The sequence below is a fragment of the Hemibagrus wyckioides genome, linkage group LG04 (assembly GCF_019097595.1).
Source record: "Hemibagrus wyckioides isolate EC202008001 linkage group LG04, SWU_Hwy_1.0, whole genome shotgun sequence".
Classification (NCBI taxonomy): Eukaryota; Metazoa; Chordata; class Actinopteri; order Siluriformes; family Bagridae; genus Hemibagrus; species Hemibagrus wyckioides.
Genome location: NC_080713.1, coordinates 26,134,615 through 26,154,215, shown reverse-complemented (window position 1 = coordinate 26,154,215; position 19,601 = coordinate 26,134,615). Strand labels below are relative to the sequence as shown.

Here is a 19,601-nt window from a genome sequence, read left to right as displayed (position 1 = left end):
TATCAAATATTACACGGATTTAGATTTTTGTTGTTGTTGTTGTTGTTTCAGTAGCCAGAACATGATGTATATAACGTGTCAATAATATATGGCGCTAGAAATTTATGTTTGAAAAAAAATAAAAAGGCATAGACGTTTAAGTTTTTGTAGTCCGAGATATTTCCGGTTGAAGCGGATTTATAGAGAGACAAAGTAGTTATTAAAATTAGATTAGATTAAATATTTATTTCGAAATTATACGTATATAAGACAGAGAGTTATGTTTTTAAAGCTGTTAAAATGATTTAAAATAAATGAGAGAGAGACTTCCGGCAAACATCGTGACGTCTTTATTCGTGCATCACCGCAGATGTACACAAGATGTCGCTGTTGCTCCGTGTCTATTTTATCGTTAATAATTAAATGACCCTCGGTTGGGGGGGGGGACCTGCCTCCAGCTGTCACACAGGGGTTTTAAACATGGCGGAGCGCGTGGCCGCACGTTTGGCCGCACAGGAACGGCAAATCGAGGCGCTCAGCGAGGAGATCAGCCGCCTCCGTGATGGAGTGAGTGGCGGCTGCCTCTGCGATGAGATCGCGAGCGGCTCCGAGCTCGAGGACCTGCGGAGCGAGAACGAGAAGCTCCGGTACCGGCTCGTGCACCTCCAGCGCGCTCTCCAGGTCGAACTCGAGCTCGAGACACAGGGCCAGGCCGGCGCGCGCACAGGCCGCGAGAACAAGAACAAGAGCAACGCTTTGCATGAGAAGCGCGAGACGAGCAAGAAAGAAACGCCTAAAGTTAAAGTACCCCAGAAGGTTGGCCCATTGTTACTAATATCATTATTATTATTATTATTAGTAGTAGTAGTAGTAGTAGTAGTAGTAGTAGTATATATTATTAGCAATATGCAAATATGTCTTGATATGCAAATACTATCATTGTTGTAGTAATCTAGCTGTGCACGAGCTCTGTGTCTGATAAAACACAATATAATTGTTCAGCATCAATACAAACATTTAATGTTCCTCATATAGTTTCATATATTTTCGTCCACACCAGCGTACAGAACCCCCAAAGCCTTCAGAGGTCCAGAACACAACGGAGAAGAACAAGAAGAAGGAGAAACCTACAGGACAGGGAGGAGTAGGAGAGGTATTTCTGAATATTTTTTTGTCCTTATCTGATTATTTGTCATTAATATATCTGACAAACTGCTAGCTCATGATGCAGTGCCTGAATACTATTGCACTGATGTTGCATCAGTTACAGCAGGTTCAGTGTATAATGGTCATATTTATAGTGACCTGTGACCAGTTCTGACTGACTGAAGCTTAACTGGGTCTATTATAATATGCCGAGACGCACAGGCCCTGAATCAGAGTGAAAGTTAAACACGCAACAGCCTTAAACTGTATACACTGATCAGGCATAACATTATGACCACCTGCCTAATATTGTGTTGGTCCCCCCTTTTCTTGTTTTGACCCGTCCTGCACTGTGTGTTCTGACACCTTTCTATCAGAACCAGCATTAATAATTTCAGCAATCTGAGCAACAGTAGCCACATGCGCCAGCCTTCGCTCCCCACATGCATCAAAGAGCCTTGGTCATCCATCAGTTCACCACTGTTCCTTCCTTGGACCACTTTTGATAGATACTGACCACTGCAGACCGGGAACACCCCACAAGAGCTGCAGTTTTGGAGATGCTCTGATCCGGTCATCTAGACACAATTTGGTCCTTCGTCAAACTCGCTCAAATCCTTACGCTTGTCCATTTTTCCTGCTTCTAACACATCAACTTTGAAGACAAAATGTTGACTTGCTGCCTAATATATCCCACCCACTAACAGGTGCCATGATGAGGAGATCATCAGTGTTATTCACGGCACCTGTCACTGGTCATAATGTTTTGCCTGATGGTTGTATACAGGAGGTGTAGTGCAGGTTGATTGAGATAAATTAACCATGAATTGCTGGTAGTATTTGACTGTTATGCTTTTTTTCCTGGAACAGCTGAACCCATGGCCCAGCTACGTATCGGAGCGCTTGGAGCTCTATGAAAGACTGAAAAATGAGAGTGATGCCAATCTGGCCAAACAGGCAGCTAACAGCAAGCCCATCTCCGTCCAGCTGCCCGATGGACAAATCGTGGAGGCTCGATCCTGGGTCACTACTCCTTACCAACTCGCCTGCGGGATCAGGTGGGATAAATCTTTCCGCTTATGATGTGGGTGTAATTACTGTTGGAGGCTGTTTTTGGAAATTATTGTGAGTTTGGGGTTACATGATGAACGAGGCACATGAGTCACTCCTGCCCTTATCCAGAGAACACACACACACTATAGCAAGCCTTTTTATTATATAATCATCTGATTGGCTATAATTCAGTTTTGGAGATATACAGACGGATTAAGACTAATAAGAATGAACCTTTCTGATTGTCAACAAAAGATCTTGGCATTTATGGATAATCTTGCTTCTAAGAGCAGCAATTTAAGAGACAAAGAATTGCATTTAGACCAAATAGTTTTAAAGAGAAATCATCATTTGAAGGTTAAGAGTTTTATCCAAGATCCAGAACTGTCTAGTTATGAATATGTACGAGAGAACCAGAACTTCTTAGGACAGATTCTAGATCTATCATCACCCTGACCAGGATAAATACTCTGTCTGGCCAAAAGTATCTGGACAGCTGTCTGTCTGTGCTTGTTAAACCCTTTTACTGATATAATAAACTCCACTCTTCTCTTCTGTGGAGGATTTCCACTAGATGTTGAATCATGGCTGTGGGGATTTGTGTTTATTCAGCTGTGAGAGTATTAGTGACACTAAGAGCAAGGCGGTCTGGGGTTCAGTCGGTGTTCCGGTTCATCCTGAAGGTGTTCAGTGGGGTTGAGTCAGAGTCCGGGCTCTGTGCAGTTCTTCCACTCCAACGTCTTCATGGAGCTCTCGCTTTGTTCACAGAGGCATTGTCATGTTATCTCCAGGCGAGGGTGCTGTCTAACAACATTTATAACTCCAGGATGAATGAAAGTAACAGTGGATCATAAAACACGCTGCTGACATCTCATCAATCAGCAAACGAGGTTATTGCTTGTGCTACCTGGGTATGATGATGTAATGAAATTCCAGAGTTACTGATTTTCTTTTAATGATATTTTGCACCTTTGCCTGAAATGGTAAATTTATGTCTGTTAATAGCTGAAGAAATTACACACGTGGACAAAATTTTTGGCACCCTTGCATTAAAGATAGTAAAACCCACAATGGTCACTGAAATAATGTGAAACTGACAAAAGTAGTGATTAAATAAAAATTTACTGGTAATTGAAAAATGAAAACCAGACATTGTTGCTCAACCTTTTGAGATTGAATCACTGCAATCAAGCCATTTCTGTAACTCTCAATGAGACTTCCTCACCAGTCCACGGTTATTTTGGCCCACTCCTCGTGAGCAGACTGCTCCAGCTGTCTCGGGTTTGAAGCGTGCCTTCTCCAGACTGCATCTTTCAGCTCTTTCCACAAATGTTCAATAGGATTTAGATCAGGTCTCATACAAGGCCACGTCAGAATAGTCCAGTGTTTTGTTCTTAGTCATTCTGAGAGTTACCTAAAGCTTCCCTCAGGAGTTCCTGTCTAGACCATGTGTGCAGTTTAGCACTATGTTGCTGTGATGCTGTTGGAGCACTTCCTGCTTCAGTGCTGAATACTGTGTTGGTGTGTTTGTGCTCCTGCAGTCAGGGTCTGGCTGATAACTGTGTGATCGCCCGGGTGGACGACGAGCTGTGGGATTTGGATCGACCGCTGGAGAAGGACTGCTCTCTGGAACTGCTGCGCTTTGACAATGAAGACGCCCAGGCTGTGAGTATCTGACCTGAGACGTTTCTTACTCATGGAGGCTCAGATCAAGCCTTATAATGATAATAACACATAGTCTGATCATGTATAGGAGGTTTTTTTTGTTTGTCCAGAATGTTTCTTGTCAAAAAGCTCCTTTTGGGCTCTTAAAATCCCCTCGACAGGATTCTACATCGCTTCTAAGACATTTAAGTGGTCTGCTTAAATGGAAAATCTGTACCATTAAAACAAACACTAGGTGACCGAAGATGAACTCTGTTACTTTGCTTGTACATTTCTATCTATATAACAGTCCCTCCCAGGATTTCAGGAGACCAAAGACATTTAAAAAATGACCAAGACTTTGCAATTTTTGCGAAGAATTCAAGCTACAAAGTTTGAGTTTATTTATACTGGAACTGGTGAAATCACAAGCACAGGATTCTTCTTTCTAAACTCCTACCAGTGACGACACACGTAATGATTTTCCTCTGAGAGCTGTGCTGATGTTCCTCATCTTCACGCACAATCGGAGAGAGCTTTGCTGAATCCTGTGTTGTAGTGATCACACAATGGCACGAATTTGCAAAAAACATTGCAAGCTCTGTTGGATATCGCAGAATTTGCTTGATTTTGCAATAATGTCTGCGATGGAGGCTGATGCATGAATCGTAAATAAAAACCTGTGGCTTGATTTTATCTATTGTTTTTGAGAAACCTCTCTTTATCGTCTTACAGAAAAGCCATCCAAGGCATAAAAACATATCCTTACAAACATCAGCTATGGAAATAAAATAAATAAAATCATTTTTATCGTTGCCCTTGTTATTCTCATCATCAGGATTCTCCACCGCTAACAATAGGAGAATGAAATATATATATATATATATATATATATATATATATATATATATTCTCATTCTGGTTTGTGGCTTGATTTTTTTGCTATGATAAGCTACTTCACATCTACTCTCTCTGTCTCCGTGTCCTCAGGTATACTGGCACTCCAGTGCCCACATCCTTGGAGAAGCCATGGAGCGCTTCTATGGAGGCTGCCTGTGTTACGGGCCTCCCATCGAGAACGGCTTCTACTACGACATGTTCCTGGATGGACAGAAGTGAGTGTAGGGGTTATATTCACACCTGATGAACTGATTTATTTTCTATAACAACATCTCTGCAGCTGTCACAGGTTTATTTAGCTTTTATGGAAGGAGTCTCTGGTGTTTATTGCAGCTATAATGTAAGAGATGACGTGTTTCTCAGTGTAGCTAAACCTGGATACAAAAAAAAATTCCTGTGTTATGAAACAAACAGATCTGTTTGCTGTTATAGAAAAATAATCAACCATAGTTGTCTGTTACATGAATAACCTGTCACTTTTTTGTGGCCAGTTTATTAGGCACACCTCAGACTTTCCTACAAATTATATGCAAGAAAAAAAAAAACCGTTTTGGCTCTCCGGTTCTCGAGTTCATATACAGTCACTGTTTTATGTTTCTAAATCCAGTGTCTTTAGATATTATTTTGTTCTCTGTACTTTACACCGATCAGGCATAACATTATGAGCACTGGGAGGTGAAGTGAATAAGACTGATGATCTCCTCATCATGGCACCTGTTAGTGGGTGGGATATATTAGGCAGCAAGTCAACATTTTGTCCTCAAAGTTGATGTGTTAGAAGCAGGAAAAATGGACAAGCGTAAGGATTTGAGCGAGTTTGACGAAGGGCCAATTTGTGATGGATAGACGAACATCTCCAAAACTGCAGCTCATGCAGTCTGCAGTGGTCAGTATCTATCAGAAGTGGTCCAAGGAAGGAACAGTGGTGAACCGGAGACAGGGTCAAGCTCACTGATGCACGTAGGGAGCGAAGACTGGACCGTGTGATCCGATCCAACAGACGATCTACTGTTGATCATATTGCTAAAGAAGTTAATGCTGGTTCTGATAGAAAGGTGTCAGAATACACAGTTCATGACAGGTCAGGGCTGTTTTGGCAGCAAAAGGAAAACCAACACGATATTAGGCAGGTGGTTATAATGTTATGCCTGATCTACGTATGTGAAGGATTAAAGAAACTGTATGGTGTTTTAAATGTTTACTTAAACGCTGTGATGAGTAAAATGACTAAGCTTTTAACACAGTGTGATATTCAGCGATGTCAGCTCGAGCTTTTCACGTAACAGCACTATCGAGGGTTTATTGAAGATGGCGTGAAAAAGAAAACTCTGGCAGAGAGGAGCGAGTGTGTGTGGGGGAAACAGCTTGTAGCTCTGAAGGGTCAAACGAGAATCGTGCAAGCAGACAGATGGGCTACAAACCAGCACATCACGTTACCTCAGAACAAACAGCTTATCAGAAAGGTTTCGGATTTGCTTCAGAAGCCCAGGATCGGGTCGGGTAAATGATTGGCAGGTAAAGTCATGCTGTTCTGAAGGATGAAGTCACTAACGTGTCTAAATACAAAATCAAATGATGGGGGGGGACGGGGACACAAGTGCAAACATTTGGTACAGATTAGCAGGAATTTGATTATATGTTGTTTGTACTGTGATTTCACAATACTGATATAGCTTTTATAATATCTCTGTCTGAGGTTGATTTATTTTCCCTAACAGCAATAAGAGCAGCGGTCAGTAGCATCTAAGAAGCTCTAACACTGGAGACCCCTTCCAAAGAAAAAATAAAAAGAATATATTTTGAATCATTATTAGTGGTAATATTAGTTGGAAAATATTTTTATATTATATTCAAATACAGATTTTTATTTGTAACATACACAACATGTATTGTTTCTATAGTAACCACTATGATGGATGTTCCATGTAATTGGCCATATTGTGAAAGAATTTGAGGAGAAAACAAAGATGTTGTGTTATAAATAAAAATCTGTGTTTAAATATAATATAAAAAATATTTTCCAAAATTTATTATAATTGTTAAATTATTTAATAATAATTATAATATTAATAATGATTAAAAATATATACTTTTTTATTTTTTATTTGGAAGGAGGCTCTAGTGTTAGCTTTATAAGTTTATTATTAACTTTATTATTATAAGCTTTATATATTAGTCTTATTAACGCCAATAGAAAAAGAGAGAAAATCTTGTTTTGTGGTTGTTCCACAGCATCCTCAAGCAGGAAACCAAACCAACACAAGCCCTACAAATTTTTGACACAAACATAGCACAAATTACAGACTTGCATTTATTTAATTTCTTTTATATATCTGATATAAACATTACATACTGTAGGTGTACCTAATAAACTGCCAACTCTATAGTTTCATGTATAAAAAATTCACCTCATGTTGGTGGACACTTTTGTCCTTGTTCTGTAATCTGTGTCCTGTAGATAATGCTAATTTGGTGTTGTCTCTGTTAGAGGAGTGTCCAGCACGGAGTTTGGAGATCTGGAGACGCTCTGTAAGGGCATCATGAAGGACAAGCAGCCGTTCGAGAGACTGGAGATTAGCAAGGAAACGCTGCTGGAGATGTTTAAGGTAAAATCCTTCCTAGATACACTGACAAAAAGGGAGCATGAGGACGTATTACATAAAAATAATTAGTTTTATACCACAACAGATAAAAATAAAAGTACATGCTGGTGTCATAAAGAATTATTTATCCATCCATCCATCCATCCGTTTTCTATACCTGCTTTATTCCTAATCAGAGTCACGCTGGAGCCTATCTCAGCACTCATTGGGTGAAAGGCAGGGGTACACCCTGGTCACCGGTCCATCACACATATAGACAAACAACCACACACACTCACGCTCACTCCTGTAGAATCACCAATCAACCTAATGTACATGTTTTTGGACTGTGGGAGGAAACCGGAGTACCCGGAGTAAATCCACACAGAGACGGGGAGAACATGCAAACTCCACACAGGAAGGCCCCTGCCTGTTCGAACCCAGGATTCAAACCCAGGACCTTCTTACTGTGAGGCAACAGTGCTGACCACTAAGCCACCGTACTGCCCCAAATTATTTATTTACTTTTTATTAATGAAGCTGTTGTAATATAAAAGGAATAAAACACGTCAGCTCATGCTCTAACAGACACATTTCCTCGTAACAAAGCTTTTCTGCTCGCTATTTGGAGATTTATCTTTGTCTTGCTTTCCTTTCCCAGTACAACAAGTTTAAATGTCGCATCCTGAATGAGAAAGTGACCACCCCTACCACTACTGTGTACAGGTAAATGGAAAAAAAACACCAGGTTGTGTTGTAATATTGTGTGGATCGGTTCTGAGCTCTTGTGTACTCTTTACAGATGTGGTCCTCTCATTGACCTGTGCCGAGGTCCACACGTGCGCCATACGGGCAAAATCAAAGCCCTGAAGGTCTACAAGGTGTGTGTCAGGTTGTCCGGTAATTGTTTAATGATTGTAAAATATGTTCATAGCACGGTTACTAACTAAGCGTGACGTTAAATATAAAATGATTTGGAATATTATTGCATGTATAAAGATACACAAGTTTCACGGATCGTCTTGATGTCGTCTAGAACTCCTCCACGTACTGGGAAGGCCGCTCGGACATGGAGACGCTGCAGAGAATTTACGGGATTTCTTTCCCCGACACTAAGATGCTGAAGGAGTGGGAACGCTTTCAGGAAGAGGCCAAGAACCGAGACCACCGGAAAATCGGAAAGGTGAGGCAGGAACGATCGGGTCCTGTTTTAGAGTACATGTTAATAGAACTAGAATAGTACACTGTAGAAAAATGTGTTCACATATATTATATTATATTATATTATATTATATTATATTATATTATATTATATTATATTATATTATATTATATTATATTATATTATATTATATTATATTATATTATATTATATTATATTATATTATAATATAATATAATATAATATAATATAATATAATATAATATAATGAGATCAGATAATTAGAGCATTTTCCTCTAACCGCAGCTCAGGCAGTTGTTCAGGCGTGCACTGCAACTCAAAAATAGCAGCAAGTTCATTCACAGGGATCTGTACAGCAGACCTTCATCTAATGAAAGATATAATATTTCAGAAAAGCATAAAAAGACTTTGCCAGCTTTTCAGGATGACGAGGGATTTGCACTTTGATACCTCCGTACCACATCTTACTTTTATTTATTTAAAGAGAAAGAAAAAAAGGCTGGTGAGCAAATGTGGTGAGGTCTTTATCTCTGCTGTAATGTGTATAAAGTGATGACACAAACTTGTCTCTTGGACATCCCACAACATTTAATGTAACTATAAATGGATGAAAATCATGACTGGACATTAAACAGATTTAATTGAACTTTAATCAGATGTTGTTTTAAAAAAGCCCCATGTCATTAAATACAGTTATAAAGAGATAATGATTCAATATTCCAGCATGATTCAATATTCCACAACATTAAATGTAACTCTAAACGGATAAAAATGCTTGATTGAACGTTCCACAACAATTAAAAGTAATTCTAAATGGATAAAAAATCATGACTGGATGTTCCACAACATTAAATGTAAAAGGGATAAAAATGCATGATTGCACAACATTTAAATGTAACTCTAAACAGATAAAACTGTAATAAATTATTCATAGGTTCATAATCACTGGTAAATTGGTATAAGAGGAATAAAACACTTCAGGACATGCTCTTATAGGAAAATAATTCAGGAAGGGTTTTGTCACTGTTGGTTATTTTCCACTAACTGCACACCCCCAAGTGGCTTATTCTGTACTTATTGGTCACTATAATGATTTGGAATTGTCATGGGGTGTGTTTGTAGAGTTTTTCATCACTGTATCATGGGAATGTTTGGAGGAAATGAGTTCAGACTCTGGTCTGATTCCAATCATAAATTTCCTCGTTGTTGGCCGGTGCAGGGTCCGAGGGAGAAATAAAGCGCACTGTGGTCTGGATGAGCTTCATCAATCTACTGTGGAAGAACTCCATTAGTTTTAAATGAAACGTCTCTATGCGAATGATTAGGTGTCGTTTTTGCTCTTCGTGCCAACATACAGAGCAACGGAAAGTTCCAAAGACCAACCGGCGTTCGTTTCTCCGAGTTGGAATGAGGGTTGAATCCAGTTGAATGACGATCCTTCATTTATAAAAGCGAAATAACGAGCGTGAGCTTGCTTTAATCCACATGCCAACAGTTTGCTGGAGAGAACTGCAGCATTGGATGTAACGGTCTCTATATTGCGTGCTTTTGAAGAAAGCCGATCAAAGCCACAGCGTCTTGGAAATGCACAGAATAAATTTTCACCCGCCCCTATCCGTCTCCGCTTATGTCACATTCTCGATTAGCGTGTGATCGACGCTTCCTACTGATCCCTTCATGACCAGCTGGTTCTTCAAGGGCAGATTTCCTTTTCCTTCCTTTCTCACTCCTTATAGAGTCGCATATTCGTGACTGAGAAACTGTAGCAGGATCGGGTTCGATGTTGACTTTAATCCCCTCAGCGTCGTGTCCTGCCCTGCCGACATACGCTACTGTCTGAAGTTGGAGGAATCGCGGAACAGTTTGTCTTGGGAGTCGAGAGCAGATTTGATGCCATGTGTCACCTCGAGTCCCTGTGGAGATGGAAAACTCTGGCACTGTGTGTCCTCCTACTGAACATAAGTGGCCGTTCATCCTGTCCACCCTAAAAGAGTTTTAGATTAATCTGTATAAAGATGATCTGAACTTCAGTTCCATCTTGGATTTATGTAAAGAAATTCTTAATTTTTATTACAATTCTTGTCTGATTTTGACTTTTTAGAAACCTGTTGCTCTGTTTTTATATCGGTTAATAGTGTCCTATGTTACCCATAATGCTGTTTGACTAACTTGACCAAGTTTTCAACATTGAACAGAAGATAATTTCAACAAAATCAGCTTAAAGTTTAATGAATCTCCAAGTTAAACAGCTGCTCTTTTTTGTACACCGTTATAGAAGGGAAAAGATTTAGGATCACGCTCCGGTGTGATGAGGATGAGGCTCCCTTTAGAGTCTGGTTCCTCTCAAGGTTTCTTCCTCAAATCATCTAAGGAATTTTTTTCCTCACCATCACCTCTGGCTTCCTTATTAGAGATATTAAAATTGATCATTTTTATCCTGAATATATTTATACATTTCTGTAAAGCTGCTTTGTGACCATGTTAAAAGCCCTGTGGGAATTGAACTGATGTAACTGATGCAGCGGAGCTTTAGTCCATTTATCAGTCCAGCTTTTACATTTCCTCAGCTCAAAGCTTTAACTTTAACACGAGTGCCTCCGTCAGTCTCTGCCGTAACTCGGGGTCAGCTAGCTGCATTGCATTCTGGGTCTTTCAACCAAGTTCAAAATTTGCGCCAGCATCTTGGCTACATTGGATTTCTGATAAAAAATGAAAACTGAACAAGAAAAAAAGTTGTAACACAGCAGGAATAACGCAACAACACAACACCAAGCAACACATTAGGACCAGAATTACTGAAGACATCAGAAATATTTCAGTATAAACACATTTTTTTCCATTTGTGACATTTGTGGTTATCGTGACTCTTTATAGTTCAGAAATAAATGTTTCATAATATTTAACCAGAATCCAGCTTTGAAAATGAAATGCAAATACTTTAATCTTTAAAATAATAATTTTGTTGATTTTTTACAGATTACATTTATTTATTTACTTTTCAGTGTTAAATTAAAATTATAATGTAATATTTTTTTTTTTTTAAAAGAAAGAATTTAAGAGAAAAGATTAAGAAAAAAACGTCTGTAGAAATTTAGGATTTAAATAAGATATTATTATTATTATTATTATTATTATTATTTTCTTTAATAAATTAATTAAGGCACAGCATGCCAGAAAAGTCTACTTTTCACAATACAAATTGATCACAATATTGATCTTATATCATTTTACTAGCCAGTCTGAGATGGATGGGAATAATTAAGGAAGAAGTACCGGGAAAGGATCAGTGAGGAAAGATTGAAGAATGAGGTATCGATAGAGATATAGAGATGAAAGAAGGTTTATATTCTCTCTCTCTCTCTCTCTCTCTCTCTCTCTCTCTCTCTCTCTCTCATATTCAGGATCAGGAGCTGTTCTTCTTTCACGATCTGAGTCCAGGCAGCTGTTTCTTCCTCCCTCGAGGAGCCTACATCTACAACACTCTGACTGAGTTCATCAGGGTAAATCTGCTCCACACATTCATACGTTAGCATCTGGATGCGTTACGTAACTCTGTTCCTGCGTATGATCGGCAGATTCCCGTCTGTACGGTATGGAGATCTGTGCATGCTTCTCTTCCTCAGCTCTTCAGCTGTGTATAGGGGACATCTGTAGACACGTGTACACGTCAACGTACACGTCATTTTATAAGAATGCAGTAATGATGGGAAACTGCATGGACATGTTAATGTGTAGAACTGTAAACGTATTGATCTGAGAACGTAAACACACTTTATGGCTGTATATAAGAAGTATTCGGTATATTTTTTAATATTTTGAGCATTTTAATTAAATTAGTAAGCTAATTTAAATTTATATAACCAAGATTAATGAAGTTAATAAGCAAAATGAGGCAATTTATAGAATAAAAAAATGTTTAATTATTTTTTAAAAAGTGTTATTTTGAAAAATGGTTTAGAAATAGGATTATTTTTATTTTTTTCTATTTTTTTTTTTTAAATTATGATCTAATAATTATTAATATTTACTATAAATCTTTATTATATATTTGTTTTTCACTTGCATGATTTTTCTTTAATAAATTAATAAATAAATAAATAAATTAGTTCTAAATAAATAAATAAATAAATAAAATATTGAACATGTTTCATGGTTACATACTTAAAATGTTAAATTTCCTGATTACTTGATCGACTATTAATTGCTTATAGAATTATACGATATTTTTTTTGTCCTTTGTTTTAACAATTTGCTTTATTTTATCTAAGAATTACAAAATCAGCATTTCTGCACTAATATTAATGAATATCTAAATTATACACATCTAATTTTTGGATCTGTTAATAACTGAAGTTCTGCCAGTCAGCGCATTTAAGCCGTGTAAGAGCGATCCTGATTTGTTTACGTGATCTCTCTAAACACAGGAGGAGTACTGGAGAAGAGGTTTTCAGGAAGTGGCATCTCCAAACATCTACAACAGCAAGCTGTGGGAAACGTCAGGCCACTGGCAGCACTACAGTGAGAACATGTTCTCCTTCCCTGTGGAGCAGGACATCTTCGCCCTCAAGCCCATGAACTGCCCCGGACACTGGTAAAGCACACGTGTCCAGCTGTGAGGAGGAAATAGTTGTGGTCTTGTGTCACTGACACAGCACTGGTGTTGGAGTGTTTCAGAAATAGCTCTTAGCTGGAGCAGGATCTCCATGACTATAGCCCAGGACCCAGATTTAAGACTAGTTTTTTTGAAGAGCTGATTACGATGGATGATTCTTATGAATTGTTATGAAGTCAAAACAAAACCTCTCTCTCTCTCTCTCTCTCTCTCTCTCTCTCTCCTTATTTCTTCTGTCGGTTTTTTTTTGCCCCCCTCCCCGTCTAATTGCGCTTTCTCTCTACCTTTCTCTTTCTTTCTGAAATCTCTCTCTCTCTCTCTCTCTCCTTATTTCTGCTGTCTGTTTTTTTTTTGCCCTCCTCTCCGTCTAACTGTGATCTCTCTATACCTTTCTCTTTCTCTCTGAAATCTGTCTCTTTCCCTGTCTCTTGCTACCTCTCTCTCTCTACTTCTGTCTGTACTACTTTCTGTATGCTTCTTTCTATTTCTCTTCATCTTTCTTTCTTTCTTTCTTTCTTTCTTTCTTTCTTTCATATCTCTCTTTTTCTCTTTCTGTCCCCCTTTCTCTCACTTTTTCTCTATTTCTGTCTGTTTATTACTGCCCCTTTCTCTGTCTAATTCCTTTCTTTCTCTCTCTCTCTCTCTTTCTCTCCAATCTGTCTTTTTCTGTCCCCCTCTTTTGCTACCTCCCCAGTCTGATGTTCTGTCACCGGCCCCGCTCTTGGAGAGAGCTTCCACTGAGGCTGGCGGATTTTGGCGTGCTGCACCGTAATGAACTCTCAGGGACACTAACTGGACTCACCCGCGTCCGCCGTTTCCAGCAGGACGATGCCCACATCTTCTGCACCATGGATCAGGTACGATATTCAACCCACCAACCTTCTGGTGTTTTGACACAGAGATGATCTTTATTCCTCTGTTTCAGGACATTTCATACAAAATCTTCCTTTTTTGTTTGTAGACACTCTGTATATAACTTCCTGAGTTTCTAGTCCTCATGTGGCTCCACTCTTCTCCTTCCAGATTGAGTCAGAGATGAAGGGCTGTCTGGACTTCCTGCGCTGTGTCTATGACGTCTTCGGCTTCTCCTTCCAGCTGCATCTGTCCACCCGGCCGGAGAAGTTCCTCGGGGACATCGCCGTGTGGGACCAGGCTGAGAAGGTGCTGCATACGATTATTAATAATGAATTTCACAAAATGAGTCATTTTATTCTATAAACCTTCACAAGCTTCACATCTGAAAAAGCTGAGAAGGATTTTGTTCTTCAAAATATTTTTAATGATTCAGTTTTACGTCTGAATCCTGCAGCAACTTGAGAACAGTCTGAATGAGTTTGGGGAACCATGGAAGCTAAACCCAGGCGATGGAGCTTTTTACGGGCCGAAGGTGAGACCTTGACCTTGATGTCCCGAATCACACAAGGACAGAAATATATATATATATATATATATATTTCTGTCCTTGTGTGATTTATATTTTTGTATTTGTACGTCTTTTGTTTGCCGTTGCAGATTGACATCAAGATCAAGGACGCCATCGGACGTTATCACCAGTGTGCCACCATCCAGCTGGACTTCCAGCTTCCTATTCGCTTCAACTTAACTTACATTGGGTGAGGAATATTCCAGACTTCTCACTTATTAACCCTCCTGGACACGCATCATCACCTCATTATCACATGACCATCAAATCTGCTTCTAGGAAAGACGGAGATGATAAAGCCAGGCCTGTGATTATCCATCGCGCCATCCTGGGCTCGGTCGAGAGGATGATCGCCATTCTCACTGAAAACTACGCTGGAAAATGGTAAGAACTTCTAGAAAAACAAATGTACTATGGATGAAGTATCTGGAACGGCAGTGATTTTGCTGCTGAAGCAGTTTTCTTTTTACTTCATCACTAACAGTGGAACCTCGGCATACGAATGGTTCTCTTTCTCTTAAGAAATTTGCATCAGCATACGTACGATTGCGGGCACAGGAGCCGTTGAAAACTTGTTTGCATCAGTTGAAAGCCAAACAAAGCGAGTTTACAAATCTTTTTCAGTCAGTGAAAGCTGTTTGGAAAGAGTCAACCCATGATACCAACGTTGCCTTCAGCATGCATTCAAAAGCTAGGTGATTTTTCTGGTGTTTTTTTGTTAACAGATTGGTGGCATGGGTGATCTGTTCTATTTTTAGCCCAAGCTTAGCGGCACGACTTCCTGTGAGGAGCCTTGACATGGAAATGCTTGGCTTGGGTCAGTTCTTTGTTAGCAGCTATACAGTTTCCATACGCTTCGTATTGGTCATGTTTTTGGGCAGCTGGAACGGATTATCTGCGTTTACATTATTTCTTAGGGGAAAATTCGTTTCGCAATAAAAATTTTCAACTTAAGAACTCGCCTCAAAAATAAGTTAAATTCATATGCTAGGGTTCCACTGTATTTATTTATTTTTATCATTTTGCATTTATTTTTAAATAAATACTAATTATTCTACTTCTTTTTATTATTATTATTAGAAATATTTCATAATGCTGTTCAGCTCAAGAGACATCACTTTTAAGTCTTTCCAGACCTCATGGCTTTTTAAAAAAACAGTGGTTTACATGCGAGTAGGTGAGTCCAGCTAGTTTTAGGCACGTTTGCAATTTTACAGCCCGGGTCAGCTGAAATGAAGCTGCTAAACCCCGCCCCTTTTCTCTTTTCAACCTCGGATGGTTTGGCAGTCGGTTTTATAAAGAGGAACACTTTAATCCGTACAAACTGCTCTCTGTTCTACAGTATATGAAAGCGAAGTGTGTGTGTGACCACTAGGAACATTCTTCATGTCTAAACATCACTTCTCTTGCGGTCTTAATGTTTTCTCAGGCCGCTCTGGGTATCTCCTCGCCAGGTGATGGTGGTTCCTGTGAATCCGTCCCTGGAAGAATACGCCAGTGAGGTTCGTTACTCCGTCTTTCTTTTAACTTCTATTGTGTCAAGAGATTAAACCTAATCTGGGACCGAACCAAAGGAAATCCTTTCATTCAAAGTATCCAGAATAATCTTCAGTGCTTGTATGATTTCATAGTAAATGAGTTTCCTATCAGAAGACAGGTGTAAAAAATGTTCTAGTCATCTCAGACAAATGTGGAGGTGTGCTGTAACAGGAAAATAATCAGTGATGGGATGCTGTGATGCTGCCTGAGGCACTGCTACAACCAGGGAGTGACTTATTTTTCCTCAAAGCACAGCTCTTTGCCATTGATTATTGATTACAGAATGACTTTTTATCCAGTTATGTTTAATGTTGGGGAACATTCACAAAACAAATAATTGAAACTGGAGACTCCTTTCATGCATATTTAAATGTCTCCTGGAGGAAAAACACACCATATCATCAGTTTTTCTGTGTTATACTAAATACAGCTCAGTGATCTGCTGACTCTAGATCAGTGTTCTGAACTGTAAGATGCTGGATAAATGTGGGTGAAGTGATCTGTTTGGTGAGCGAACTGTAGCTTGAGTCACAGCAGAAGCCTCTGTTCCTCCGTAGGTGTGTAAGCAGTTTGTGGAGGCGGGTTTCATGGCGGATGCAGACCTCGACTCCGGCTGCCTTCTGAACAAGAAAATCCGCAATGCTCAGCTCGCTCAGTACAACTTCATTTTGGGTAAGAGAAGATCTGGGGTGTTTCTGACACATCACACAAATCCAACAGCTTCTGGTTCTGTATCTAGTTTCACACTTGTGTACGTTGATAACTAGCGATATCCTAACCTTACAGGAAGAATGTTAACATAAGACCTCAAGTCTAGAAATTTGCAGTAAAAAGTACAATAGTTACCTCACTCCCAGTCTCACTCCCTCACTCCCAGTCTCACTCCCTCACTCCCAGTCTCACTCCCTCACTCCCAGTCTCACTCACTCACTCCCAGTCTCACTCACTCACTCCCAGTCTCACTCCCTCATTCACTGTCTCACTCCCTCACTCCCAGTCTCACTCCCTCATTCACTGTCTCACTCCCTCACTCCCAGTCTCACTCCCTCATTCACTGTCTCACTCCCTCACTCCCAGTCTCACTCCCTCATTCACTCCCAGTCTCACTCCCTCACTCCCAGTCTCACTCCCTCATTCACTGTCTCACTCACTCACTCCATCTCTCACTCACTCCCTCATTCACTGTCTCACTCCCTCACTCCCTCATTCACTGTCTCACTCCCTCACTCCCAGTCTCACTCCCTCATTCACTGTCTCACTCCCTCACTCCCAGTCTCACTCCCTCATTCACTGTCTCACTCACTCCCTCACTCCCAGTCTCACTCCCTCACTCCCTGTCTCACTCACTCCCTCACTCCGTCTCACTCCCTCACTCCCAGTCTCACTCACTCACTCACTGTCTCACTCCCTCATTCACTGTCTCACTCACTCACTCACTCCCAGTCTCACTCCCTCATTCACTGTCTCACTCCCTCACTCCCAGTCTCACTCCCTCATTCACTGTCTCACTCACTCACTCCCAGTCTCACTCCCTCATTCACTGTCTCACTCACTCACTCCCAGTCTCACTCCCTCATTCACTGTCTCACTCACTCACTCACTCCCAGTCTCACTCCCTCATTCACTGTCTCACTCCCTCACTCCCAGTCTCACTCCCTCACTCCCAGTCTCACTCCCTCATTCACTGTCTCACTCACTCACTCACTCCCAGTCTCACTCCCTCATTCACTGTCTCACTCACTCACTCCCAGTCTCACTCCCTCATTCACTCTCACTCACTCACTCACTCACTCCCAGTCTCACTCCCTCATTCACTGTCTCACTCCCTCACTCCCAGTCTCACTCCCTCATTCACTGTCTCACTCACTCACTCACTCCCAGTCTCACTCCCTCATTCACTGTCTCACTCACTCACTCCCTCACTTATTCCATCCCTCACTCCTTCACTCACTCATTCACTGTCTCACTCCTTCCCTCACTTATTCCATCCCTCACTTGCTCGCTCTCTCTCTCTCGCTCACACTCTCACTCGCTCACTCACTCACTCGCTGCGTGTGATGTTTTTGACACGTGTGTACGTTCTCTGACCGCGAGCGAATCTTCGGCCTGTTTGCAAAAGCAACACGCGATGCTGTTATGCCAACTGTTGCTCTTGCAGGAACAGCTGCGGAAATTAACATGGAAATCATTATGCGTTATTTGTTTTTCTTTTTCCCTCTTTGATGTTGTCCTTGGCAGTGGTCGGTGAGAAGGAGAAGATGACTAACAGCGTCAATGTGCGCACCAGGGACAACAAGGTCCACGGCGAGCTGACGGTGCCCGAGGTTCTGGCTCGGCTTTCGCTGCTCAAACAGTCGCGCTGCAAGAACGCCGAGGAGGTCTTCTGAACAAACACACGGGCCTGATTCCAATTCAGACTTTCAAAAAGCCTCATATATGTATTTTTTTTTTTTCGGTAGCAGCTGTTTGGTTGATGATGATGACTTGAATCGGGGTGTTACGGTGTCATGCTTTCACGGTTAGTCACCTTGTACGATCCGATGCTTACTTCATTTGCTTTCCATTTCTTACTGCCTATGTTTAGTTTTTTTTACCCAGCCTTTTGTTACTCCAGAGGGTTTTGTTCTTTTCAGAGAACACTGCTAGGCTGAAAACATGAAAACCGTTCAGCTGTGTTGAATCCGCCGCTGCTGTGAACATGTTTCTGACTTTTCTGGCTTGTTAGATGTTCAAGGAACAATGTTTTCCTCTTTTCTTCAAAAACCCCTTTCAGTTGATAAATGCTAACATGATAAATGCTAACCAACCTTGCAAATGTCCTTCTTAGAATGAAAAATAATTCCTCAATTAAGGTTTCTTTTTGTTTTCTCTGTTTGTTGTTATTTCTAATGTTGATTAAAACTGTGATTAATACTTTTATTTATTTATCATCATCCTGTGAACCCTGTAACACCCCTAGACTGGATTATTAAACACTACGTTGGGAGGAGGGGGGGAAAAACGGAAGTAAGAGGCTTTATGTTTGGATTGGGATCAGGTCATCAGGTGCAACAGACAAGAAACAGGACAAAGTGGAAAGGGAAATGCAGTGGCAGTTATAGAAAGTGGGACATGATGATGGTCTGAGTTCAACAAAGAGACGTTAACAGCGTTAGAGGGAAGGTGTGAATGAAAGTAAATGAAATCTCTCTTCTGTACCATCGAAGGAAGATGCTTTTTCAGTGCGTCGAATGAAATCCAAACGGTTCTGCAGACACGTGGGAAGCAGTTGGTGGAGGTGACGTTTGGCTTGAACACTCGTGAATGCAGAAAATCATTTTGACAAAATGTCATTTCAATGAGTTGGGGTTTTTTTTTTTTGTCAATTGCACTGAATGCAAGAACACAGACGGTAAATTTCACCCAGACTGTTATGTTGTGAATTGTGTGCTGTTAAAGGGACGGTTTGATGGAGTGATGTGTGATGAGGAGGAAAAACTGAAGTAAAGCTTTGATGACTGCAGGGAATAATGAAGAATAAACCATTTTCTGAGATTGATG

General features: G+C 40.4%; 1 protein-coding gene across 1 annotated transcript; it reads left to right on the top strand.

The window, feature by feature from the left end:
• The first annotated feature begins 422 nt into the window (after positions 1-422).
• On the top strand, positions 423-19,595 carry tars3 (threonyl-tRNA synthetase 3). The gene is made up of 19 exons (XM_058388324.1): positions 423-795; positions 1,040-1,132; positions 1,996-2,183; positions 3,720-3,843; positions 4,813-4,937; positions 7,211-7,328; positions 7,966-8,030; positions 8,107-8,185; positions 8,341-8,487; positions 11,889-11,987; positions 12,912-13,078; positions 13,794-13,956; positions 14,123-14,260; positions 14,409-14,486; positions 14,612-14,712; positions 14,802-14,906; positions 15,952-16,024; positions 16,619-16,733; positions 18,300-19,595. Exons 1-19 carry the CDS (start codon positions 460-462, stop codon positions 18,446-18,448), a joined length of 2,463 nt encoding a protein of 820 aa, XP_058244307.1. The 5' UTR covers positions 423-459; the 3' UTR covers positions 18,449-19,595.
• The last annotated feature ends 6 nt before the right edge of the window (positions 19,596-19,601 follow it).

What these genes read in the sequence shown, in the direction of transcription:
- tars3 (XM_058388324.1), top strand. Translation starts at nt 460, where the DNA reads ATGGCGGAGCGCGTGGCCGCACGTTTGGCCGCACAGGAACGGCAAATC. An exon ending in CTCTGACTGAGTTCATCAGG is followed by an intron (nt 11,988 to 12,911) that starts GTAAATCTGCTC and finishes CTCTAAACACAG; the next exon opens with GAGGAGTACTGGAGAAGAGG. An exon ending in GAAAACTACGCTGGAAAATG is followed by an intron (nt 14,907 to 15,951) that starts GTAAGAACTTCT and finishes ATGTTTTCTCAG; the next exon opens with GCCGCTCTGGGTATCTCCTC.